Genomic DNA, 27,408 nt, shown 5'->3' with positions numbered 1-27,408 from the left:
TATAGATGTTTGTTTTAATGCTTTTATAACTTCAGCACATTCCTTCCTATTGACTGTTGAATAAAAGTTTCCTCTAGGCAATAAGTAGATTTAAAAAGCCTTGAAAAACAAAAATATCATTAGAACATAGCAGTCATTTTTGTATTGACTGTTAAGGGAGCTGACCTACATGCTATATAGCCCATTCTGGGAGGCAGAGGTTTCGAGTTAGTCTAGGAACTAGTGCTCTATCTAGAGACAGCCCAGTAGATAGAGGTTATAGAAGACAAATGGGCTACATATAGGATTTATGCATAAGACACGCACAAGGCTTTACTTTTTAATTGTGATTTACTTCTGGATAAATCCACTTATCGAGGACAAGAGGTGGCTGAGGCTAAGTGTTATGAGGGTGATGAAGACGAGTATGTGTGTGTTGTTGGGAGAACTGAATTATGCCTGATGGGTAGCCCACCCACTATAAAGGGCCCTAGGATTTTTTTTCCCTTCATATCTCATTAACTAACCGTCAAAATAGAGTTTCTAGATGACTCTATGGACTATGGCTTTTGGGAACAAAGAGATAAAATTGATATGAAATATCAGGAACTGGATTTCTTTTTAATGAGGATACAAAGCATTTTTATTAACCCATGGAAGTTCCCTCATGTCCCTTTTCAATTAACTCTTGCTTTCCCTTCTGCCTTGCTCAAAGTCAAGCACTGCTTTGATTTTTATAACCATAGTTTTGCTTATGATTGAACTTTATAGAAATGGAATCATACAGTATTTACTTTTTTCTATGGCTTCTTTAGCTCAGCATAATGACTCTGAAATTAATTCATATTGTTGTGTCTATCAATAGTTTAAAGAGCTTGAACTTTTTAAAGAATTAAAAACCATAACAACACATGCTTTTATAATGCACTTTATGTAGAATACACAAAATATGTGAACCAAAGATTACATCAAGAAGAGTAAAAGTAACTGTCCTAAGCTTTTAAAAATACGGTTTAAAAAAACCTATTACATTTCTTCCACCCAGCTTTCATCATATCATTTTAGAAAAATATAAGCACTTCAATAGAATGTGAGCTCCATGAGGGCAAGGATTTGTACTTTTTAAGATCACTGATGTATTTCAGGGTCCTGGCACAGGACTTGACACATAGAAGGCACTCAATGGATATTTGTTGAATGAGCAAAATAAACTTCAAGGAGATAAATTTTCTGCCATTAATCTCTTTTTTACTTCAGATTTTCGGTTCTGAAGATGTAGGCTCTAGCTCCTATGTTGCTGTGGACATATTGATTGCTGTAGGTGCCATCATCATGATTCTGGGCTTCCTGGGATGCTGCGGTGCTATAAAAGAAAGTCGCTGCATGCTTCTGTTGGTGAGTTCTCCAAACAAATCCCAGTGTCCAACCTTCAGACTCCAGAGGATTCTCTCCCATCCCTATTGTCTGTTAAAAGAACGTGCCATGATTGATGAAACTCTAACTCCAACTTCTCTTTAGAAGGTTTGATTGTGGAAGCAGATATGGCTTAGATTTGGCTTAGTTTGGCTTAGAAACTGGAGGATACTCTGAGAGGAGACAAATTTTAATCATTCATCCATTCATTCATTCACTCATTCAACATTACTGCCATACCTCTATGTGTCAGATATTGTGCGAAATAATACATAAGACCTTTAGAACCTACTAGGGAAGGTTAATAAGTAAGCGAATAGCTATAGTGGGAGTGGCCCCAGAAGCAAAGGGCAAGACAGAGGATGGGATTTTCAAACCAGGGCAGAAGTGAATAAGGTATTTGTATGAGTGAGGGTAGGAAAAGCTTTCCGGAAAGACAAGGTGGCAGTACAGTGCTGGTGTGTTTGGGAACTGAGAAGCCTTGGGTATGGCAGGAGACCGGCAAAACTGTTTCCAGTAAATGATGGAAGATGAATCCAAGTGTGAGTTGTGGTAAAATCATAGGTGTTCTACATGCCATGCTAAAAAAAAAGTTTAAATGAATGAGATAATCAGAATTATCTCTTAGAGAGCATTGAGGAGGATAAATTGGGTTTGGATAATTCACAGGCATTCACTTTTAACATATACAGTAGAAAATGGATATAGTAAAAATATTAGAAAAAAATCAAGTGTTTATCAGATACAAATATGACATAAAAGTTTATCAGGTCTAATCTAAACTTATTCCTCTAATAAAGTAAGGATTATATCAGTACCTGAGAAAAATGTTCAAAAGTGTTTGTTTATTGTGAGGGACGGTAGAGACAGAGTTTTAAAGGGACTCTAATAACATTCCTACTGATTGCTTTTTGAACAATAAGGCCTCATTTGCAATTGAAGAATTTAATTACTCAAGGAGCTTGTTTTAAAAAAAAGCTAATTGTCTTTGGGCTGCATCCTTCAAACTTATGATTCAGCGTATCTATCTGAAGCCGATTTCAGGAATCTATATATGTAACAAGATGCCAGGTTATTCTGAATGTAGTGGAGATGCTGTTTCAAAGCCAATTCTGAGTTTGTGTGAGGTTGTGTTTGATGAAGAAAGGCAAGGAGTAAAATAATATTCAAATAAACTCATCTAAGTTTTCAAACTTCCCTCTAGTCAATATCATACAGATATCAATGGTTGTTTTGATAATTTTTTGCCTGAACCACTTTCCTCGATCAGTCTCTGGAGCAGTTTTCTGAGTAGTAATGAACCCAAAATTTTCAGCTTGAAGTAAAAAGTGGAATAAATGAAGAGTGTGACTGACACTCTCACTGTGATATAATCCCAGCTGTAGAGAGAAGTGCTGTGCCAGAATGTCCCCAGATGTTACTGAATGCACTGAGGATAATGTATATTTCTTTTTCTCTTCTTCAGTTTTTCATAGGCTTGCTTCTGATCCTGCTCCTGCAGGTGGCGACAGGTATCCTAGGAGCTGTTTTCAAATCTAAGGTGTGTGCACAGATGTTTGAAAATTTTGAAGAAGTTTGAAAAATTGAAATACTACCTTGTGGCATGAATAATGTAAAATACTTTTCAATTTTCAGTCTGATCGCATTGTGAATGAAACTCTCTATGAAAACACAAAGCTTTTGAGCGCCACAGGGGAAAATGAAAAACAATTCCAGGAAGCCATAATTATGTTTCAAGAAGAGGTAATTAGAATTCATTGTTCATTTTAAAGAGTTGGACATAGTTCTTCTGTGTTTGTTTAGTTTTTAATACATATTCCTTAAAGATTGAAAAATGTCTCCATTTTGCAGATTTTGATTGATTATTCTGTCACCATGCAATAAGAAAAATCTAAGATATTTGTAATTACTTTCTCGCTTCATACAAAGTTCTGAAGCAGTTTTGAAGGACAGAAATTAAGAAGATACATTTATGACAGGTTAAGCCTCGAATGAGTCAAATCAATAATAGTTTTAATATTTTCCATTTACCATTTAAAAGGGTAGTGTGGCTGGGAATCTCCTCTCTTTCTCTCTCTCTCCCCCCTTTTTTTTTTGAGACAGAGTCTTGCTCTGTCACCCAGGCTGGAGTGCAGTGGTGCAATCTTGGCTCGCTGCAACCTCTGCCTCCCGGGTTCAACTGATTCTCCTGCCTCAGCCTCCTGAGTATCTGAGACAACAGACATGCGCCACCACGCCCGGCTCATTTTTTGTATTTTTAGTAGAGACAGAGTCTCACTATGTTGGTAAGGTTGGTCTTGAACTCCTGACCTCAGGTGATCCACCCGCCTTAGCCTCCCAAAGTGCTGGGATTACAGAGGTGAGCCACTGCACATGGCCTCTCTCTCTTCTTTTTAAAAAATAATTAATTATTTTGAGGACAAGGTCTTGCTGTGTCACTCAGCCTGGAGTGCAGTAGTACAATCATAGCTCACTGCAATTTCGACCACCAGGGCTCAAGAGATCTTCCCACCTCAGGTTCCTGAGTAGCTAGGACCACAAGCACACACCACCATGCCTGGCTACCTTTTAAAAAATTATTATCATTTTTGTAGAGAGAGGGGTCTTACTATGTTGCCTAGACTGGTCTCAAATTCCTGACCTCAAGTGATCCTCCTGCCTTGGCCTCCCAAAGTGCTGGGATTGCAAGCGTGAGCAACCACGTCCAACCTCTCTTTTTCTCTTTCTCAGCCTCCACCACTTCTCTGTCTCATAAAAATGGTAATAGCTAACATTAATTGCTACTATGTAGCAGGTGTTATATCCAGTAGCTCATTTAATACCCACAACAACCCTGTGGATGGGTAATATCATTATCCTCATTAACCCTATTTTACAGATAAGGATATTGGGTTTTAGGGAGGTCTAACAGCTACCAAGTGATGGGTTGGAATTTGAACCCAGATCTGTCTGACCAGTCTATTATTTTTTAAATCAGTATACTATCCCCTCCTTTTTTCTTTAAAGTCAAAATATGGGTAGGCATTGAAGGTCTTCTACTCTCTAGATCCTACCTAATATTTTAACTTTACTAAGTACTACTCTCTAAAGAGTAAACTCTAGTCCAGCCAGGTTTGTGTACTCAGGGTCCCTTGAACAACTCTGCCTTCCTGCCTTTGCATCAGTTTCCATCCTTGGAGTGCTCTTACTACTTTTTCCTTCTGAATATATGCATGTCATGGAAATTCACAGAATCTTAGGAGAGGCTTGAATTTTATAGGTCACTTAATCTGACTTCTCACTGATAAACATATTTTATATTTATGGTCATCTACCCTCAAATGAAATATTAAAGAGGTGAAAGTTTACTAATTTTTGCCCATCCTGCTTATATGCAAGTCTGATGATTAGTATGTTATTTCTTAATTTGAAACAAAATCTGCCTCCCTAGGATTTACATTATTTAGTACTAGTTTTTCCAGAGTTTCAGAGGAAAAAAATTATTGATGCTTTTATATATGATAGATTTTTCTTTGAGAATGGCTATTGTTCGACTCCTAAAATCCTTGCTTTTCAAGTGGAAACATCCTTGGTTTCTCAAACTTTTTATCAGGTGACTTTTTTTTTTTTCTCCCTCAGAGCATTCACTAGTTCCTATTTGGATAGATGCCAGCTTGTAAAAATTGTGCTTAAAGCATCATTTCCGAAAGCTGAAACCTGATATGGGTCAGTCCCTGTTTAACTTCCTTTCTGATGTGCTTTTCCTAGCTCCCCTGTAGCTGCATCCTTTGACTCTCTTCTTTCCGGGATCATTCTTACTCTACAGCCCAGCTTAAAACAGGCTTAAAGCAGGAAGAATTTATGCAGCCTCAGTACCTCTGCTGGGTGGGGCTGAGCATCCCAGACCCTTTCCAGGGTGTTGACCTAGGACAAAATAGACTAGAGGTAATCACTGAGCCTCTGGTTTGGGTCCTAGTAACATCTGCTGTACATATCCCTGGATTCAAGGTCTCCATGCCAATCCTGGGTTTCTAAATGTGCTGTTTGTTGTAGCATGTTCTCCTGAAGTGCTCTTGCTCTTGTAAAGAAATCCTGTGCCTGAAGTTCCTTGTGTTCATAGGACTATATTTCTTCAAATTTCCATTATGAGTCTTCTTCTTCTCCTCCTTCTTCTCCTTCTTTCCTTCTCCTTCCCCTTCCCCTTCTCCTCCTTCTCCTCCTCCTTCTTCCTTTTCTTCTCCTCCGCCTCCCCTTCTTTTTTCTCCTGCTGCTTCTGCTGATTCTTTTTCTTCCTCCTCCTCTTGTTTTCCTCCTGCTCTCCCTTCTTGTCCCCCCTTCTCCTCCTCCTCCTCCTTCTTCTTTCTCCTCCTTCTTCCTCCTCCTCCTTCTCCTCTTCCCTGTGCCACCTCCCCCTCCTCCTCCCCCTCCTCCTCCTCCTTCTTCTTCTTCCTTCTCCTCCTCTTCTTACCTCCTCCTCCTCCTCCTTCTTCTTCTTCCTCCTCCTCCTCCTCATCCTTATCCTCCTCCTCCATCTCCACTATGCTTTCTTTTATAAGTTATGCTTCTTTGGGAAAAGAATCCTACCACCACAAACTCTGGCTGGATGACCTGGAGTCCCATAACACATTGACAAAAGCTACAGATGCTGAGTGGCTTTCTCTTTGGATTTCAGGGATTTCCCGCACAAATTCCCTGTTAACATACTGATGGAATGCACCCCTTTCGGATTCTTGCTCGTTATTATTTGTCTAGAGGCGTTGTATCATTAGTGCCTACTGCCTTTTTCATCCAGCTGTTACACCACTGTCAACAAGTCCTGACCAGCTTCTTCTTTAACTGCTCTTATCTCTGATGTAGTGACTTGATATCGTGACAAGTTTTAACCTTCCTAACTTCTACCCTCTCATCTGTGAGTATGACTTTATGCCTCCCTAAGGAGTCCTGAGGTCTACAATATTCCAAATATGAACTGATCTGTAAATGAGAATATAAATTTTATAGTGGAATTTAATTTACATTTGACAGAGGGTATCTGTATCAGTGAATACTACTCAAGATTATGTAATCAGAAAGAATAAACAATTAATCATGTCTACCATGGAAACAGGAAAGGAGGTTGTTTCAAGAGCACCCTCCTTGCTAGTACTGACCTTGAAACAAACTGAAATTTCCAGCGCTTTGTCATGTAAACATCTGTTGAGTAATGTTTTTGTGTAACTCAGTCTTTGGACATAAGTACAAGACTTCGTATCTGCCTCAGTTGAATTTGTTAGTTTATCTCTGTTATTTGAACTATCTTTGAAATTTGACTCTGATCTCCAGCATATTAATTGTCATTCCTAGCTCTACAGAGACTACAGAATTGGAAAGATATTTTTTTCTATTTATTCAAATCATTGATAACAATGCTGAACAGATCATGTTCCTGTGAGAGCATGAAAGAAACAACACCAACAGCAAACAATGAAAACAAAAACAATAAAAGCAAATGCATTATTGAGTGCTTTCTTCAACCTGGGAGTTCTTATCTTTACATGGATTTTCTTATGTTTATCTTTATGATAAATCTGCAAATTAAATGCTATTATTAGCAACTGTTACTATCTGTATTTTACAGATGAACAAACTTTGGCACAGAGGTTAAACTAATGTGTAATAAATGATTTTATTACACATTTATTATTAATGTAATAAATAAATTTAATGATTACCTGCCCAGTAAGTGAAAATTCTTTCAATATCTTGGCATTGCAATGTATCAGAGCTGGGAAAACCACTCAGTCTTGGTTCTGTTTTTTTCAGCCATTTTTTTTCCTCCCATTTCTGCACGAAGTGTTTTCCCCTTAATTGAGCAGATGGAAGCAACATGAGGAATAATTATCTTTCTTTCTCCCATCTAATAATATCATGTGCCACATGCCCTGATTCTTGGGGTTATCATTTCCTTGTTTTTCTTCCTCAAATGTGGCTGCAAACCCTCTTTTTTAGTGTTTTCCATGGATCAGTTTATTCTGGGACTGTAACTTTCCTGACATTCTAAGAGCTTCATTCTTCATTTGTGTTCCCTCCCATATTTTAAAGATGTTCATAAAATTCAATCTTATGGGAGGCTCCTTGAGCATCTATTTGGGTCTTTGCAATATCTCTCATTTTTTTCCTCCTGTCTTTCAAAAGTGATCAGAGATCATGGAGTGGAAATTTCACTTTTAAAACTTCATGTCTCTTTTGAGCAACAATTCTTTGACTCTCTTGTGAATTCTTTGGAAACTTTTTTGACAATATCTAAGTTACAGAGATCTGACTCTCTTTTGTCATTAAAAACTAGTAGGTGAGGCTGGGCACCGTGGCTTATGCCTGGAATCCCAGCACTTTGGGAGGCTGAGGTGGACAGATCACGAGGTCAGGAGATTGAGACAATCCTGGCCAACATGGTAAAATGCGGTCTCTACTAAAAATACAAAAATTAGCCGGGCGTGGTGGTGCAGCATGCCTGTAATCCCAGCTACTTGGGAGGCTGAGGTAGGAGAATCCCTTGAACCAGGGAGTTGGAGGTTGCAGTGAGCCGAGATCGCGTCACTGCACTCCAGCCTGGTGACAGAGCAAGACTCCATCTCAAAAAAATAAAAATAAAAAACCTAGTAGGTGAGTTTTTCATCTTCCCAACTTCTTCAGATTTTTCAGTCCGCAACTCCATTTTTCCATCATTAATGTAAAGATCAAAATGAAAAAATCCTTAATTTTTACTTCTACACAGAGAAAGGTGAAAGGTGACTTACATGGTATTTTAGCATAATAACCTTTAATAATGATTTCAGAAGATTATAATTTAATGTATTGCCAATGTTTTTAATCTTCTTACTGACTGCTTCTCATTCTACCTTTTATCAAACAGTTTAAATGCTGCGGTTTGGTCAATGGAGCTGCTGATTGGGGAAATAATTTTCAACACTATCCTGAATTATGTGCCTGTCTAGATAAGCAGAGATCATGCCAAAGCTATAATGGAAAAGAAGTTTACAAAGAGGTGAGAACTAAATCACATTTGGTACAATAAGCAATTCTGTTACTTTCTTTTCACAATTAAAGTCCCTACAAAAAATTAAAATGCATGGAGTACCATGGGAATCATGATATAAAAATCTCAGAAATTTCCCAAATTAAAAAAATCCTTATTTAAAGATAAAAGCAGATAGACTTCATTTCTTCTATGAGTCTGGCATCATTTAAGCCCAATCTTAATAGGTCAAAGAAACATTCTACTGCAATGGGAGGCAAAGTACAAACTAACATAAAAGTTTATTTTATCCTCTCTTTGGTCATCTTAATCATTATTCTCTTTTATTTTTTCCTACTTTAACATAAGTTCTAGAAAACAATATTTTCACTACAATTTTCAATGTTTTTTGTTTTCTAATCAAATTTCCTTTTCTCAAGAAATGAGGTTTCTTCTTTCCCAAAATTTAAAGAAAGGACTCCAAGTCCTTCCCAAATACATTTAAGGGTTTAGGTTCTCTATGTTATTGACAGCTACCAATTTACCTAGTTATTGCTGCAATTGAGAAGTTACCTTGAACATTTAATGTCAATTGAAAAAGATAGGTTAATCTTTTATGTGTTGTAGATGTCATATTTATGTGACTTGTGAATGTCAATACGTGGATGTCCTAGTTCTTCTTATTGATCAATTCATCAAATACTTACTGACCACCTCCTATGCGCCAAGCTTTCTACCAGTCACGGGGAATTCATTCCTGAACAGAGCACAATGTCTGCGCTCATGGAGCTGATGCTCAAGTAAGGAAGAGAGAAAGATAGTTAGGCAACTTCAATCCAATGGTCTACTAGTATCTCTTGGATAGAGATGGGTGCAAGGTGTTATGGGACCCCATCTCACTTAGTCTGTGGGGTTCAGGATATGGCTTCATGAAGAACATGACATCTGTCCCTTCATAAGTTGTTCCTTCTGCTTAGAAGAAATGTGTACAAAAATTACAATTGATATTAGTATTTCATTTATTTACTGTTATTCTTCAGTGCCTACTACATGTCAGACAGACCCTTGCTAGGATCAGACATGCTTCTGGATCCTCTAGGAGATTACAATCTAGTTGAGAGGCAGATACATTAAAAACCACTATAAATCACAATGAATTAATATTAATATCTATAATACCCGAAGATTATTTTCAATCTAGAAATGTTTTGGTTTAGTAACTGCTACTGAAATTAATTTATAAAAGGAAATAGAAAGTATCTCAGGGGAAACTACCCTTTCCTTGACTACTGATCTTTTTCACTGATCTTATCAAAATTAAAGAGGCTCTGCCCTGAAGGGGAATTGCTGTCATTAATACTTAAAGTATGTCGCTAAGATTTAAAGTAACTCAATAAATAATCTACCAGACTACAGGTTATATTGCGTTTTTCATTGTCAAAGTAATATTACTAAAAAAAGTTTGATTCTTGCTTTTTATATTCTCCCTGCTCCCCTCCTCCCTACCTAATGTTAGTGACACAGTATTTACAAGGAAAAGGGGAAATAAATATAGAGTAAATAAAGATAGTTTCCACTTAGGATAATGAGGAAATAAGTAAATTCAATTGCAGATTGCTATTTGTCTCCTGTTCAAATTCAACTCAAAGATGTTTTTCCTCAAGACAGATTCTGAAAAGCCCCTGGAATTATCCTAAAAAAAACTATTAGATAGTTTCTGTAAGTTCACACATAATTCAGCTGAATATAGGCTGATAGCTACACCAGTTTCCCAAAAGGAAGGTTGTAAATTCATAAAATACTTCCATCTGCCATGTGTCATTTGCAAGAAGTCTGGTAAAATAAAAAATATGGAATGGCCATAATTCACATTTCTTTTTTTTCCTCTTCCTTTTGCCAAGATACCCTCATTATCTTAGGCGAAGAGGAAGAGAAAAACCCCTGAAACATAATGAATGTGACTCAGTAGATATAATCATTAATCTCATTGTTAACCTAAATGACATAATAATTTCCTTGAATGTTTACCACGTTGGGTTAAATGTGAATGAAGAAACTCAATACATTCAGGAATGAAGGGGAAAAGATGACTTAGCCTTCTGGAGAAATTTTATTTTATTTAACAAATAGCAATACTTTGTTAGCCCTTTGCACATATATGACCATCAAAGGGATAATATATTTCAGGGCAGTACAAAAATAACACAATTATATTGTGTAGTCTTTTTCCATTTAAAAAATTCTTCACATAATTTACAATTCTTGAAGTTATTAGGTCTAGTCCAAAATGTTTTAAGCATGAAAATGCATCCTGGATTGTATACATTTCAAAAATGTAGCAAAGAGGTAACTTCCTAATTTCTCTTTTTTATCTAAAGTAATGGCATAGTGGTAGACATAGTAAGTTTTTTCTTTTTAAGATAAAAATAACCCTGATAAATATTAAGGGATTTTGAAAATATCTTTTTTTTTTCCGGCAGCAGTGACTTCAAGCCTGTTATCCCAGCATTTTCAGAGGCTGAGGCCAGTGGATTGCTTGAGCCCGGGAGTTCAAGACAAGCCTGGGCAATATGGCAAAACCATGTCTTTACAAAACACAACAAAAATTAGCCAGGCATGGTGGCACATGCCTGCAGTCTCAGCTACTTGGGAGGATTAGGTGGGAGGATCACTTGAGCCCAGGAAGTCAAGGCTGCAGTGAGCCAAGATTGTGCCTCTGCACTCCAGCTTCAGCGCTGGAGGGAGACCCTGTCTCAAAGAAAAAAAAAAAAAAAGAAAGAAAGAAAAAAAGAAAATACCTTGTTTTAAAAATGAAAATTTACAATATTATTATCTAAAATCTCAACCAGAAACCTTTCTGTTTTAGATTACAAACCTAAAAAATCCTTAGTCAAGGTGGTATCAGCTCTAAAATGAATAAAGTTAAGATAAAATTATGATTTATACTTTTATGTTGTAAAATGTATAGCTTTATCAGCTATAAAATTTATAGTATAAATTATAAAATCTGTCATTTGAGGATATGTTGGTGAAAAATTATTATTTGTAATTATTAATCCCTAGATTCAACAATTAGGCAGTCAAGCAAAATTTTGTTCCTCAATTGCTTTTCAATGTATAAACAAACCACAACAGTTACAACCTTTTGGAGCAAAGGTGAAGCAGGGAGTGGAAGGAATAACCCAGTTCCTTGTCGTTAAGTGTGTTTCTTGATAGCAATGTAAAAAGTCAACCAGATTAATAAAAATTTTGATTAATGTAAGGTCGAATTTTTCTGAGAGGTAACTTTTAATGTTTTTTTTTTTAACAGACCTGTATTTCTTTCATAAAAGACTTCTTGGCAAAAAATTTTATTATAGTTATTGGAATAGCATTTGGACTGGCAGTTATTGAGGTACAGTATAATCTTGTATTATTGACTCTTTTATTCCCTTGCTTGTTCATTAATTTCAAGAAATATTGATGGTGAACAAACAAACAGAAAAAAAAAACCCACAACAACCATAAAAAACGCAGAGGCTTTAGAAAAGCACTGGATGCTAAAGGCCCATCATCTCCCTCGATCAGCCTGAGTCTGAGGAGGAGATTCCAGTCTTATGAAGTGAGCAGGGTTGAGACTCTTGCTTCTGAATGACCTCTGTACCGGGAAAAAGATGGAATTAATTTTCACATAGTTCTTAGTGCCAGGTATATTTTTCCCACTGAAAACTAGCACAGGGGTTACAGTTTTCCAAAGTTAGAAGAAAAAGCACCAAACAAAGCAAAATACGACCTTTACAATTTCTTATTTCTCATCTTGATTTTGAAACAGAAAATAAAAACTGAACTCAAGAGTGTGAGGAGCTCTTTCTTTGTTACTTATTACATTCTAGAGAAATCCAAGAAGTTCTAAAAAGTAGAGGTAATTGTCTCTGATTTCCTCAGCTTAAGTACTATTGACTCACTTGGAGAAATTTTCAAGGAAAATTGAGGCTTATGTATTACTTTCATCACTTTAATTATTGATGTTGGAAAAATATCCCACATAGGATTTTTGTCTTGATGAACTTTCTTGGCATGTTTTTTTTTTTAAAAAAAAACAAAACAAAAAACCTGAAAGATACTTTTCACATGGCCTAAAAATCTTTGCCAAGAAAATGAATTAAAACTGCTTCAGAGAAGCATTTTGGAATCATCCCAGATCTTGGGTAATTTTGATATCAAGTAGATCAAATTCACTCACAATCCTATTCCAGGGCATTAGCAAGAATGTGAAGTGTCTCCCTGGTTAATGCCTGTGAGAGCTGGTTAGCTCAGCTGAGTGCCTTGTGCTTCACGCTCATGGAATGCTGTGCAAGGTACTCCTTGGGCTTTCTGGTAATTTTCTACCTCTTACTCGTGCCACATCACTGCCAGAAAGAAATTTTAACTGGGAATGAAGCAATTTAGTGTCCTAAGTGGTTATTTAGTTTGCTGGTGGAATTTCCCAGGCAGCTATTAGAGAAAGGTTAGGGACTATTAGCAGCAAATTAAACTGTGGGTTATTACTTTCTTGTAGTCCAGATGAATAGGTATAAATATGAAGCATTCTTTGTTGGTAGGTTATGGCTGTCTTTCTTTAGGTCTGATATATGTTCAGAGTCAAATGGTGCTATGGATTAGGTCTATTTCTCTTGATTCTGCATTTTGTAAGATGTATTTTGTTTCTCTGCTTTGTATTCTGGGTTTATGCTAATTTAGAAATAAGGACTAATGGCCATGAAGATGAGTAAGAAATGAATGATTTAAATGAATCAAGAGTGATTTTACATGAATGATTTAAATGAATGAGAGAGCATGCTCTAAATGAGATATTTAATATAAGAGTTATATTTCATGTTAGACTCAAGTTCTGACAATTGACTATCACTAGCTCAAATCACAGATGCTCCTCAGTTAGCAAAACCAGAAAAAGTAAGGACATACTTGATTGGGGAGGTTGATGAAATCCTTTGTGTCATAGTCAAAGGCATTTTCAAGAATTTAAATACATCTAGTGGAAAATAAGATTACAAAAAGATTAATGCATTTCAGTATTTTATGAAATTGTTATATTCCATGCATTAATTACATGTTTAAATATTTTATTTGTTCTTCTAAAGACATATTCAGAGAAAAATAGCTTAATACAAACACTCTATACAGTAATTTATAGGTATGAAGTTTTTGCGGTACTATCATAAAACAGAACCGTTTTTGAACTCGAGCAGTCAAATTAATTGTGATTTCTAGACTCTCTGCAGATATGGTAAATAGTTGGTTCAAATAATTGTTTGAACTTTTTAAAATTGTTCAGTTCCTCAGTCTATAACCTGCCCTCCCTCTTTTTAAGGGAAACAAATCATTTTATATTCCATCTTCCTTTATTCAAAAAGTAGATTGGAAAAGTCTTCTGACACCCAGTCTATAAATTATGTATCCAAAAAAAAAAAGCATTTTATAGCTCATCTTACAGTCATTAGTACAAGTTTCCTATTGCCCTATGACTTAGGCCTATCTCCCTTCTTTGTTTCCAAAGTTCAAATTCAAAAAAACACAAAGATACCGAAACAGAAAATCTCCTCTAAAAAATACTTTTAAGAAAACAGAAGCAAATGTCTTCCTGCAGAAAATATGTTCAGATTATCTCCACAGAAAAATATCATATAAAAAAAGACCGTCCCATATTTAGACCTTATGTTAGTATGTTTAGGCATAGGTTTTAGTGAGGTGGGCCAATATTTGTTTTCAAAGCTCTGTTAAGACTATATACCTAAGGGATTCTTCTCACATTGGATGCTAAAGATTGTGCAGAATACCTTATTCTGCAAGAAAAATTTATCTATAGACATTTTTGGAATTCTCATTACTCTAGCTTAAAACAGCCAGACTATCATACTCTCCTCATTTGACTATAGCAACTTACAAGCAGAAAAGATGATCAGCACTTTCCTTGCTTTAATTAAAAAAAAAAAGTGCTACACACTGAGAGCCATCACTTTGTAGGATAAAAGTTATCCCAACAGGAGGCCCTAGAAATAAAGCAGTTAAAAGAAAAATGATAATTTTACATTTTTTTAGACTGCTGCATACCTCTTAGCAAATTTATCATGAGTCTTGGTGTACATTATAAAATGACAAATCTCTTTTAATTATGTGCTTTTTTTTGAACAATGATAAATGTTCTTTTCAGGGACAATGAAATGCAAGAAAGTGTGATATTAACTGTCTAGTCTGCTGATAAATTGTGGGCTTCTATTTCAAGGATGTAGCAGTGAAAGATGATAGTTGTCTTATCCCATTATTTTTTCCCCATTAAAAAAATTCTTTCTTGATACTTGTCCCACAGACTTAAGGCTCAGGATCAAGACAAAAAGACTAAATTTCAGTCTTCAATTGTAGCACATTTTGAATGGAAATTATTACTTTTGCAGAGAATTGGTGTCAACCTTTTTAAGAAGGAAGAAAGATTGGTTAGCAGTTCTCATTTGAATTACATTTCCAGGAAAGTGTTAGTAAGCAGAAAGTCTCAACACAGTAGAAGCATATAAGTTGACTCAGCATAAATGTCACTTTGCCCTCCTCCATCCTCCCTTCAAAAGGGGCTGGTGGGGGAGGAAACTTTCTATTGGTAATTCACACAGGTCCTGTCTATCATTTCTACGTCAAAGATACAGCATGCAAGTCACCAACTGTACAGCCAATTAGAGCAAATTTTGGGGTCCCTCATTCTTGGGAGAGCTACTTGAGATGGAAATTATGCCCCAGATTTTCAGCTGTGCTTTTTCACTTCAAAAGAAATTCCTGAATTAAGCTATTCCCCATAGTTTAGAAGCTTTTTTAAAAAAAGAGTTACTTCATTTTTTTATTCCTCTTGGAAATGCCTAAAACTACAGCAAGAGAAATTCTAGACTTCTTGATTTTTATGCAGATGATTTAAACCAGATGATCATAACCTTTTTATGGAAGCAGTACGTATATTTAGCCCCCAGGGACCTGAGATCCCCAGGGCTCCAGAGGAGACGCTCTGCAGAAGAATGTGTGTGTTCCAGAAAAGGGAGTAGGTCCTCTGGTGGCAGCTGCTACTGTGCAGTTTATATGGGGCCAGTTAGATAGAGGCTGATTGGCCAGCTAAAAAAGCTGATTAAAACACAAAAAAAACTCAAGAGAGCTTTTGCAGTGCTCTTTTGTCCCATTGGAACCTCTAATTTCCCAAGAGAGATGAGTTAGATAAGATTGGAACTGTCAATATACAAAATCTTTTCATATATAATGTTCTTTCTGTTTATTTATAATGTGTCCAGTGTTTTCCCTTAAATTCCATGTTAATCCTGTTATTTTGTTCTCTAGATACTGGGTTTGGTGTTTTCTATGGTCCTGTATTGCCAGATCGGGAACAAATGAATCTGTGGATGCATCAAGCTATCGTCAGTCAAACCCCTTTAAAATGTTGCTTTGGCTTTGTAAATTTAAATATGTAAGTGCTATATAAGTCAGGAGCAGCTGTCTTTTTAAAATGTCTCGGCTAGCTAGACCACAGATATCTTCTAGACATATTGAACACATTTAAGATTTGAGGGATATAAGGGAAAATGATATGAATGTGTATTTTTACTCAAAATAAAAGTAACGGTTTACGTTGGTGCTTTTCTATGTCTGATCATTGTGTTCAGGTGGTACAGTGCTTAAAATGTTCTTCTGGAGCCACCCAGTGGAATAATCATCTCTAAGGTGACAGGGCCATAGATAGTTAAGACAGAGGATCTGGGGCTTTTCAGAAACGACACTCTTTTATATGATGTATCAACCATTGGTGATAAGACTGAATCAAGTCTAATGTTAAAATAATTGACAATGATCCAGGTAAAAGAGTCACCATCTCTTTTCTATTTATGTCAAAACTACTAATAGTATGTCTCTCTTTTGCTGCATATCTATTGTATGAACAAAAAGGTCTGAGTGCCCAGCACCCAGCCATTGCTTCTCTGGTACCCATCTGGATCTTCCTCTCAGACACAACAGTTGTAACTTTTTTTTCTTTCTAGTTCTCAGAAATATTTAACATTTTTGCTTTGTATAGAAGTATAACATACATGCAATATAGTCGATAATTCTTAAAGTATAGCTCTTTTAATATATGTACATCTGTGTAAGGACTAAGATCAGAGTTGGGCACAGTGGCTCATGCCTGTAAGCTCAGCTACTTGGGAAGCTGAGACAGTAGGGTCTCTTGACCCCAGGAGTTTGAGACCAGCCTGAATAATAAAGTGAGACCCCCATCTCCAAAAAAAAAAAAGAAGATACAGAATATTTCTAGCACACCACAATGCTCCTTCATGCCACCTCTCAGTGGTGGGCTGTATTTGGCTCACACAGACTTGCTAAGCAGATTGTACACATATACACAAAAGTTTTGTACACAAAGTTCTTCCCAACTTTGTGTTCAGTAACATGAGATTGGTACCTTGAAATCTACCATGCTGGGAGTATTTATGCCATAGAAACTGACAAATGCTGTAAATTCAGGGCTTTTCTTTCTTTTCTTTTCTTTCTTTTCTGGAGAGCTGGTTGATAAACATTTACCAATATACTGCCCTCTCTGTAAATATTTCCCTAAAGGTAACCACTTTTCTTTTTTTTTTATTATTATACTTTAAGTTTTAGGGTACATGTGCACATTGTGCAGGTTAGTTATATATGTATACATGTGCCATGCTGGTGCGCTGCACCCACTAACTCGTCATCTAGCATTAGGTATATCTCCCAATGCTATCCCTCCCCCCTCCCCCCACCCCACCACAGTCCCCAGAGTGTGATATTCCCCTTCCTGTGTCCATGTGATCTCATTGTTCAGTTCCCACCTATGAGTGAGAATATGCGGTGTTTGGTTTTTTGTTCTTGCGATAGTTTACTGAGAATGATGATTTCCAATTTCATCCATGTCCCTACAAAGGACATGAACTCATCATTTTTTATGGCTGCATAATATCCCATGGTGTATATGTGCCACATTTTCTTAATCCAGTTTATCATTGTTGGACATTTGGGTTGGTTCCAAGTCTTTGCTATTGTGAATAATGCCGCAATAAACATACATGTGCATGTGTCTTTATAGCAGCATGATTTATAGTCATTTGGGTATATACCCAGTAATGGGATGGCTGGGTCAAATGGTATTTCTAGTTCTAGATCCCTGAGGAATCGCCACACTGACTTCCACAATGGTTGAACTAGTTTACAGTCCCACAAAAAGTGTAAAAGTGTTCCTATTTCTCCACATCCTCTCCAGCACCTGTTGTTTCCTGACTTTTTAATGATTGCCATTCTAACTGGTGTGAGATGGTATCTCATTGTGGTTTTGATTTGCATTTCTCTGATGGCCAGTGATGATGAACATTTTTTCATGTGTTTTTTGGCTGCATAAATGTCTTCTTTTGAGAAGTGTCTGTTCATGTCCTTCGCCCACTTTTTGATGGGGTTGTTTGTTTTTTTCTTGTAAATTTGTTTGAGTTCATTGTAGATTCTGGATATTAGCCCTTTGTCAGATGAGTAGGTTGCGAAAATTTTCTCCCATTTTGTAGGTTGCCTGTTCACTCTGATGATAGTTTCTTTTGCTGTGCAGAAACTCTTTAGTTTAATTAGATCCCATTTGTCAATTTTGTCTTTTGTTGCCATTGCTTTTGGTGTTTTGGACATGAAGTCCTTGCCCATGCCTATGTCCTGAATGGTACTGCCTAGGTTTTCTTCTAGGGTTTTTATGGTTTTAGGTCTAACGTTTAAATCTTTAATCCATCTTGAATTGATTTTTGTATAAGGTGTAAGGAAGGGATCCAGTTTCAGCTTTCTACATATGGCTAGCCAGTTTTCCCAGCACCATTTATTAAATAGGGAATCCTTTCCCCATTGCTTGTTTTTCTCAGGTTCATCAAAGATCAGATAGTTGTAGATATGCGGCATTATTTCTGAGGGCTCTGTTGTGTTCCATTGATCTATATCTCTGTTTTGGTACCAGTACCATGCTGTTTTGGTTACTGTAGCCTTGTAGTATAGTTTGAAGTCAGGTAGTGTGATGCCTCCAGCTTTGTTCTTTTGGCTTAGGATTGCCTTGGCGATGCGGGCTCTTTTTTGGTTCCATATGAACTTTAAAGTAGTTTTTTCCAATTCTGTGAAGAAAGTCATTGGTAGCTTGATGGGGATGGCATTGAATCTGTAAATTACCTTGGGCAGTATGGCCATTTTCATGATATTGATTCTTCCTACCCATGAGCATGGAATGTTCTTCCATTTGTTTGTATCCTCTTTTATTTCCTCGAGCAGTGGTTTGTAGTTCTCCTTGAAGAAGTCCTTCACATCCCTTGTAAGTTGGATTCCTAGGTATTTTATTCTCTTTGAAGCAATTGTGAATGGGAGTTCACTCATGATTTGGCTCTCTGTTTGTCTGTTGTTGGTGTATAAGAATGCTTGTGATTTTTGTACATTGATTTTGTATCCTGAGACTTTGCTGAAGTTGCTTATCAGCTTAAGGAGATTTTGGGCTGAGACAATGGGGTTTTCTAGATATACAATCATGTCGTCTGCAAACAGGGACAATTTGACTTCCTCTTTTCCTAATTGAATACCCTTTATTTCCTTCTTCTGCCTAATTGCCCTGGCCAGAACTTCCAACACTATGTTGAATAGGAGCGGTGAGAGAGGGCATCCTTGTCTTGTGCCAGTTTTCAAAGGGAATGCTTCCAGTTTTTGCCCATTCAGTATGATATTGGCTGTGGGTTTGTCATAGATAGCTCTTATTATTTTGAAATACATCCCATCAATACCTAATTTATTGAGAGTTTTTATCATGAAGCGTTGTTGAATTTTGTCAAAGGCTTTTTCTGCATCTATTGAGATAATCATGTGGTTTTTGTCTTTGGCTCTGTTTATATGCTGGATTACATTTATTGATTTGCATATATTAAACCAGCCTTGCATCCCAGGGATGAAGCCCACTTGATCATGGTGGATAAGCTGTTGGATGTGCTGCTGGATTCGTTTTGTCAGTATTTTATCGAGGATTTTTGCAACAATGTTCGTCAAGGATTTTGGCCTAAAATTCTCTTTTTTGGTTGTGTCTCTGCCCGGCTTTGGTATCAGAATGATGCTGGCCTCATAAAATGAGTTAGGGAGGATTCCCTCTTTTTCTATTGATTGGAATAGTTTCAGAAGGAATGGTACCAGTTCCTCCTTGTACCTCTGGTAGAATTCGGCTGTGAATCCATCTGGTCCTGGACTCTTTTTGGTTGGTAAACTGTTGATTATTGCCACAATTTCAGCTCCTGTTATTGGTCTATTCAGAGATTCAACTTCTTCCTGGTTTAGTCTTGGGAGAGTGTGTGTGTTGAGGAATTTATCCATTTCTTCTAGATTTTCTAGTTTATTTGCATAGAGGTGTTTGTAGTATTCTCTGATGGTAGTTTGTATTTCTGTGGGATTGGCGGTGATACCCCTTTATCATTTTTTATTGCGTCTATTTGATCCTTCTCTCTTTTTTTCTTTATTAGTCTTGCTAGCAGTCTATCAATTTTGTTGATCCTTTCAAAAAACCAGCTCCTGGATTCATTGATTTTTTGAAGGGTTTTTTGTGTCTCAATTTCCTTCAGTTCTGCTCTGATTTTAGTTATTTCTTGCCTTCTGCTAGCTTTTGAATGTGTTTGCCCTTGCCTTTCTAGTTCTTTTAATTGTGATGTTAGGGTGTCAATTTTGGATCTTTCCTGCTTTCTCTTGTGGGCATTTAGTGCTATAAATTTCCCTCTACACACTGCTTTGAATGTGTCCCAGAGATTTTGATATGTTGTGTCTTTGTTCTCGTTGGTTTCAAAGAACATCTTTATTTCTGCCTTCATTGTGTTATGTACCCAGTAGTCATTCAGGAGGACGTTGTTCAGTTTCCATGTAGTTGAGCAGTTTTGAGTGAGTTTCTTAATCCTGAGTTCTAGTTTGATTGCACTGTGGTCTGAGAGATAGTTTGTTATAATTTCCGTTCTTTTACATTTGCTGAGGAGAGCTTTACTTCCAAGTATGTGGTCAATTTTGGAATAGGTGTGGTGTGGTGCTGAAAAAAATGTATATTCTGTTGATTTGGTGTGGAGAGTTCTGTAGATGTCTATTAGGTCTGCTTGGTGCAGAGCTGAGTTCAATTCCTGGGTATCCTTGTTGACTTTCTGTCTCGTTGATCTGTCTAATGTTGACAGTGGGGTGTTAAAGTCTCCCATTATTAATGTGTGGGAGTCTAAGTCTCTTTGTAGGTCACTCAGGACTTGCTTTATGAATCTAGGTGCTCCTGTATTGGGTGCATATATATTTAGGATAGTTAGCTCTTCTTGTTGAATTGATCCCTTTACCATTATGTAGTGGCCTTCTTTGTCTCTTTTGATCTTTGTTGGTTTAAAGTCTGTTTTATCCGAGACTAGGATTGCAACCCCTGCCTTTTTTTGTTTTCCATTTGCTTGGTAGATCTTCCTCCGTCCTTTTATTTTGAGCCTATGTGTGTCTCTGCACGTGAGATGGGTTTCCTGAATACAGCACAGTGATGGGTCTTGACTCTTTATCCAGTTTGCCAGTCTGTGTCTTTTAATTGGAGCATTTAGTCCATTTACATTTAAAGTTAATATTGTTATGTGTGAATTTGATCCTGTCATTATGATGTTAGCTGGTTATTTTGCTTGTTAGTTGATGCAGTTTCTTCCTAGTCTCGATGGTCTTTACATTTTGGCATGATTTTGCAGCCTCTGGTACTGGTTGTTCCTTTCCATGTTTAGTGCTTCCTTCAGGAGCTCTTTTAGGGCAGGCCTAGTGGTGACAAAATGTCTCAGCATTTGCTTGTCTGTAACGTATTTTATTTCTCCTTCACTTATGAAGCTTAGTTTGGCCGGATATGAAATTCTGGGTTGAAAATTCTTTTTTTTAAGATTGTTGAATATTGGCCCCCCCTCTCTTCTGGCTTGTAGAGTTTCTGCCGAGAGATCCGCTGTTAGTCTGATGGGCTTCCCTTTGAGGGTAACCCGACCTTTCTCTCTGGCTGCCCTTAACATTTTTTCCTTCATTTCAACTTTGGTGAATCTGACAATTATGTGTCTTGGAGTTGCTCTTCTCGAGGAGTATCTTTGTGGCGTTCTCTGTATTTCCTGAATCTGAATGTTGGCCTGCCTTGCTAGATTGGGGAAGTTCTCCTGGATAATATCCTGCAGAGTGTTTTCCAACTTGGTTCCATTCTCCCCGTCACTTTCAGGTACACCAATCAGACGTAGATTTGGTCTTTTCACATAGTCCCATATTTCTTGGAGGCTTTGCTCATTTCTTTTTATTCTTTTTTCTCTGAACTTCCCTTCTCGCTTCATTTCATTCATTTCATCCTCCATTGCTGATACCCTTTCTTCCAGTTGATCGCATCGGCTCCTGAGGCTTCTGCATTCTTCACGTAGTTCTCGAGCCTTGGTTTTCAGTTCCATCAGCTCCTTTAAGCACTTCTCTGTATTGGTTATTCTAGTTATACATTCTTCTAAATTTTTTTCAAAGTTTTCAACTTCTTTGCCTTTGGTTTGAATGTCCTCCCATAGCTCAGAGTAATTTGATCGTCTAAAGCCTTCTTCTCTCAGCTCGTCAAAGTCATTCTCCATCCAGCTTTGTTCCATTGCTGGTGAGGAACTGCGTTCCTTTGGAGGAGGAGAGGCACTCTGCGTTTTAGAGTTTCCAGTTTTTCTGTTCTGTTTTTTCCCCATCTTTGTGGTTTTATCTACTTTTGGTCTTTGATGATGGTGATGTACAGATGGGTTTTTGGTGTGGATGTCCTTTCTGTTTGTTAGTTTTCCTTCTAATAGACAGGACCCTCAGCTGCAGGTCTGTTGTAATACCCTGCTGTGTGAGGTGTCAGTGTGCCCCTGCTGGGGGGTGCCTCCCAGTTAGGCTGCTCAGGGGTCAGGGGTTAGGGACCCACTTGAGGAGGCAGTCTGCCCGTTCTCAGATCTCCAGCTGCGTGCTGGGAGAACCACTGCTCTCTTCAAAGCTGTCAGACAGGGACATTTAAGTCTGCAGAGGTTACTGCTGTCTTTTTGTTTGTCTGTGCCCTGCCCCCAGAGGTGGAGCCTACAGAGGCAGGCAGGCCTCCTTGAGCTGTGGTGGGCTCCACCCAGTTCGAGCTTCCCGGCTGCTTTGTTTACCTAATCAAGCCTAGGCAATGGCGGGCGCCCCTCCCCCAGCCTCGCTGCCGCCTTGCAGTTTGATCTCAGACTGCTGTGCTAGCAATCAGCGAGACTCCGTTGGGGTAGGACCCTCCGAGCCAGGTGCCGGATATAATCTCGTGGTGCGCCGTTTTTTAAAGCCGGTCCGAAAAGCGCAATATTCGGGTGGGAGTGACCCGAGTTTTCCAGGTGCGTCCGTCACCCCTTTCTTTGACTCGGAAAGGGAACTGCCTGACCCCTTGCGCTTCCCAGGTGAGGCAATGCCTCGCCCTGCTTCGGCTCGCGCACAGTGCGCGCACCCACTGACCTGCGCCCACTGTCTGGCACTCCCTAGTGAGATGAACCCGGTACCTCAGATGGAAATGCAGAAATCATCTGTCTTCTGCGTCGCTCACGCTGGGAGCTGTAGACCGGAGCTGTTCCTATTCAGCCATCTTGGCTCCTCCCCAAGGTAACCACTTTTCTGACTTCTGTGACGTTTTGCCTGTTCATGAATTTTCTCTAAATGGAATAATAAAGTGTGCACCCTGGCTTCTTTGACTCAACATCTTGAGTGTGAGATTCATCTATTTGTTGCATGTAGCTGTAGTTTATTCTAGTTGCTATGTAGCATTTCATTGCGTATGAATATATCGCAGTGTATATATCCATTCTTCTGTTGATGGGTATATAGTTTGCATTCAGTTTGTCACGATTATGAATAAAGCTTCTATAAACATTCTTTTATATGTCATTTGGAACATATATGTACTCATTTCTGGCTATATATGCAGGAGTGGAACTGCTTTGCATACATATGTTTAGCTTTAATAGATTCTGTCAAGAAATTTTCTAAATTTTTCTTTTTTTTTTTTTTTTTTTTTTTGAGATGGAGTCTCGCTCTGTGGCCCAGGGTGGAGTGCAGTGGCACGATCTCGGCTCACTGCAACCTCCGCTTCCCAGGTTCACGCCCTTCTCCTGCCTCAGCCTCCCGAGTAGCTGGGACTACAGGCGCCCACCACCACACCTGGCTAATTTTTTGTATTTTTTAGTAGAGATGGGGTTTCACCATGTTAGCCAGGGTGGTCTCAATCTCCTGAACTCATGATCCGCCCACCTCGGCCTCCCAAAGTGCTGGGATTACAGGGTGAGCCACCACGCCCAGCCTTTCTAAAGTTCTTGTCCTAATTTATGCTGATACTAGAAAAGTATAATAGACTCAGTCTCATCTTCTGAGGAGGAGAAACATTAAGAGCAGTTCTTGTCAAGCAGATTAGAGTGGCTGCCAAGCAGTAGGAAACTTGGGGGAGCTTTGGGCTGGGTTAGGCACCCTTATTCTATGCTTCCCTGTTAATGATAAAAATAATGGCTGGGTGAGGTGGCTCACGCCTGTAATCCCAGCACTTTGGAAGGCTGAGGCGGATGGATCACGAGGTCAGGAGATCGAGACCATCCTGGCTAACATGGTGAAACCCCGTCTCTACTAAAAATACAAAAAATTAGCCAGGCGTGGTGGCAGGCACCTGTAGTCCCAGCTGCTCAGGAGGCTGAGACAGGAGAATTGCTTGAACCCGGGAGGCGGAGCTTGCAATGAGCTGAGATTGCACCACTGCACTCCAGCCTGGGCGACAGAGCGAGACTCCATCTCAAAAAAAAAAAAAAAAAAAGCTATCCTTCTTTGAGTACATGTCAACTTCCAGGAACAATACCCAAATCTGTGCTTTTATTATCTCATTTTTAATCACTATATCCTTATGAGGTAGGTACTATTATCATTCCCATTTCACAGGTAAGAACATTGAGGCTCAGAGGAGATAGATATCTTGCTCAGAGTCAATTAGTAATTGGCAGAACTGGGAATCAAACCCTGTCAAATGTGTCCCAATCCCTGACTGTTGATCATGTTAGCTTTCCCATAATAAATTTATCAATAAACTTGCCATATTTTATTATAATTACCCATTCATGTGTTTGCCTCTGTTAGCATCCTCAAACTCTTTGAAGGCATTGATAGTTTTTTATTTGTCTTTATGTCTCCAGTACCTATTGCTGTGCTTGGCATACAATAGGCACTTAACAAATTGCAGCTAAAAATAATAGATTTATTGAGAGTGTACTGTATGCCTACATATATTCTAAGCACTTTACATAGAGTAACTCATTTAATTCAGAACAACCTTCCTAGTTTGATACTATTACTAGACCAATTTACAGATAAGGAAAGCAGGGCCTAGAGAGATTTAACTTTTCGTAGGTCATGCAGCTAGTAAGTGGAGGAGTTGTGATGCAGTCTAAGTAACTCAAAATCCATGTTTTTTACTTCATACCATTTTGTCATATGTTACAGTGTTATTGGGATAGATGAGAAAATGAATATTAACATGTCTTTTGCATAATGTTGGCTACATATTACAGGATCAACAAATATTATATGGTATCAATGATATAAAGAACTTGTATTAGTCAGGGTTGATGGAAAAATGTCAGCTATTTCAAACAATGAAAAAATTATACAGGGAACTCCTATATTAGCTTGGACTGTCATAACAAAATACACCTGACTAGGTAGCTTAAGTAACAGAATTTTTTTTCTCAGAGTTCTGGAGTCTGAGAAGTCGAGGATCGGGGTGCTGGCCTATTCAGTTCCTGGTAAGGGCTGTCTTCCTGGCTTGCAGTTGAACTTCTTGCTGTGTCTTCACAAGGTAAAAAGAGAGAGAGAGAGTGTACACTCTGTTTTGTCTTCTTATAAAGACAATAATCCTATCAGTCCAGGGTTCCACCCTTATGACCTTATTTAACATTAATTACTTTCTTACTCCAAATACAGCCACAATGGGGGCTTCAACATACGAATTTTAGGGGGAAACAATTCAATCCATAGTAACTGCTTACAGAGGTGATGGAAAAAGTAAGAGGACAATTAGGAGGCAAAGTAAACCACAGATTAGCAACAGTAGGAGTTACTACTACCCTTAGGACTGGAGAAACAGAGATAATGTTACCAGAGCCCAGGATCCAGGGCCACGTTGTAGAAGATGAACCATGGCTTGGATTCCAGAGAAAGACTAACAGGAACAGGAGCCATGGAGACGTAGCACTCATTATCAGAAGAAGAGAGAGAGGACAGAGAGAAGTGCCCTGGCTTCTCTCCCGCCCACTTCAGTCTTCTGTCAGACTTCCATTGACTGAGGCCACCTAGAAGCCAGAAAACAAGTGGCCCTGGAAAATGTAGTTTCCTCTGACCCGAAGCAGAGCTGAGAATGGCAAGGACTGGGCTGAGAGCAGACAGAAAGAAAAGACTGTTAGATTAAGTTTAGCCCAAAGATGCCTTCTTACAGAGTCTAAGTTTTACCTAAAGGTTTCTCTGTGCACAGTGAACTGTAACCTAACTGGGTGTGTAAACCAACCATAACCTACTCTTGTGCCAGTCACTCAGTTTTGGCCAATTAAAGGCAGCCAACTATTCAAACTCGGTTCAAGTAAGGCAAACATAGAACTGTAAGCAATCCAGCTGTTTCTGTACCTCACTTCCATTTTCTGTACATCACTTCCCTTCGTGTCCATAAATCTTCCACCACCTGGCTGCGCTGGAGTCTCTCTGACTCCAGTGAATTATTCTTTCCTCAATTAAGCTCTGTTAAATTTAACTTGTCAGTGATTTTTCTTTTAACAAGACTGTAATAGCAGATTGAGAGTTAGAGAGAGTAGGCAAACAGATCCTGAACTTTTTGAGAAAAGGATATGAAAATTGCAGAAAGTGTAACTGAGATTTAAAATTATATGAGAGTTTTTGGGATTCTTTCTATTTTAGCTCCAAGTTCACAATATTTTAGGGGTCTAGAGGACTTAGAACAGTTGTTCTTTACTGGAGGGGGGCATTTTGCCCCTCAGGGGATATTTGTCAATGTCTGGAGACATTTTGGTTGCTACAATGGGTAGCAGGGGGATGTTACTAGTATCTAGTGAGAGGAGGCCAGGAATGCTGCTAAACTTTCTACAATGTACAGGTACATGCCCACAACAAAGAATTATTTCGTCTAAAATGTCAATACTGCTGTGATTGAGAGATCCTGCTTTAGAGAATCACACATGTGAATAACAAAATATCCTTGTCGGGAGACAGTGAAATCCGTGTTAAAAAGTAAATTGGATTGGAGTCGGTCCTAGATCAGGCTCTGACTGCTTGCCGGTTTTGTATGCTTTGCAAGTCACTCAGTTTCCTCATCTTCAAATAATAAATGTTATTGAAAAGATATTTAAGTAAGTTCCCTACCATTACTAGAATCTCTGCATGTACTAACTTCTTAAATGTGTTTGGTTTTCTGCTGTATTTTTAAATGTCAACATTTATTTGCTTATTATAGTTCACCTAGGCTTTAACTTAATTGTTTTTGTACTGAAGGCAATTATGAGAGAAATTTTTACTCTCCTGAAGGACATTAAACTCAGATTTAAGAATAGGCTCATTCTTTACCTTCAGGTTTCCAAGATCAAGCCACAATATTTAAAAATATATTACATTTGATTAAATTACTTAAGGAACATAGCAAGAACAAAATAAAAGTAAACTCTCATCAAATTAATAATTCAGTGTAGATGGAAATGCTGCTTTCATTTCACAGAAATGTAGGAATTATCTTATGCTTAAGACTGTACAATTGTACTAATTTAGATATACAATATGTATATTAAAGCTTGGCAAATGCTTCTCAAATCTGTCCACTGCTCTGCTTTCCTGTCACTTCCATCCTATCTTCTCTCTCCCAATCCATCCTGAGGAAGGATCATTGCAATGATCTTGTGATGGGTTTTCTACGTTTTTTTTCCTTCTTTATATCCATTTCCCATGGT

The 27,408-nt window shown here is 38.1% G+C and overlaps 2 protein-coding genes across 10 annotated transcripts in view; both read left to right on the top strand.

The window, feature by feature from the left end:
- Positions 1-16,004, top strand: part of TSPAN8 (tetraspanin 8) — a 248,826-nt gene extending 232,822 nt beyond the window's left edge. For all 8 annotated transcript variants that reach the window (XM_055095906.2, XM_055095907.2, XM_055095903.2 and 5 more), the window contains 6 exons: positions 1,237-1,374; positions 2,858-2,932; positions 3,028-3,135; positions 8,264-8,395; positions 11,676-11,759; positions 15,713-16,004. In XM_055095906.2, the coding sequence (XP_054951881.1) occupies positions 1,237-1,374; positions 2,858-2,932; positions 3,028-3,135; positions 8,264-8,395; positions 11,676-11,759; positions 15,713-15,766 (591 nt within the window). In that variant the 3' untranslated portion in view covers positions 15,767-16,004. The remainder of the gene's footprint in view (positions 1-1,236; positions 1,375-2,857; positions 2,933-3,027; positions 3,136-8,263; positions 8,396-11,675; positions 11,760-15,712) is intronic.
- A 6,036-nt stretch (positions 16,005-22,040) lies between these two features.
- Positions 22,041-27,408, top strand: part of LOC106635381 (uncharacterized) — a 76,895-nt gene continuing 71,527 nt past the window's right edge. The window contains exons 1-2 of one of the 2 annotated variants that reach the window (XM_055095901.2): positions 22,041-23,029; positions 25,154-25,259. In XM_055095901.2, coding sequence (XP_054951876.1) covers positions 22,575-23,029; positions 25,154-25,259 — 561 coding nt within the window. In that variant the 5' untranslated portion in view covers positions 22,041-22,574. The remainder of the gene's footprint in view (positions 23,030-25,153; positions 25,260-27,408) is intronic. The other variant, XM_055095902.2, reaches the window with a different exon arrangement.

This window comes from Pan paniscus, chromosome 10 (genome assembly GCF_029289425.2).
Source record: "Pan paniscus chromosome 10, NHGRI_mPanPan1-v2.0_pri, whole genome shotgun sequence".
Classification (NCBI taxonomy): Eukaryota; Metazoa; Chordata; class Mammalia; order Primates; family Hominidae; genus Pan; species Pan paniscus.
The sequence above is the reverse complement of the archived record's forward strand: the minus strand, read 5'-3'. Positions and strand labels throughout refer to the sequence as shown.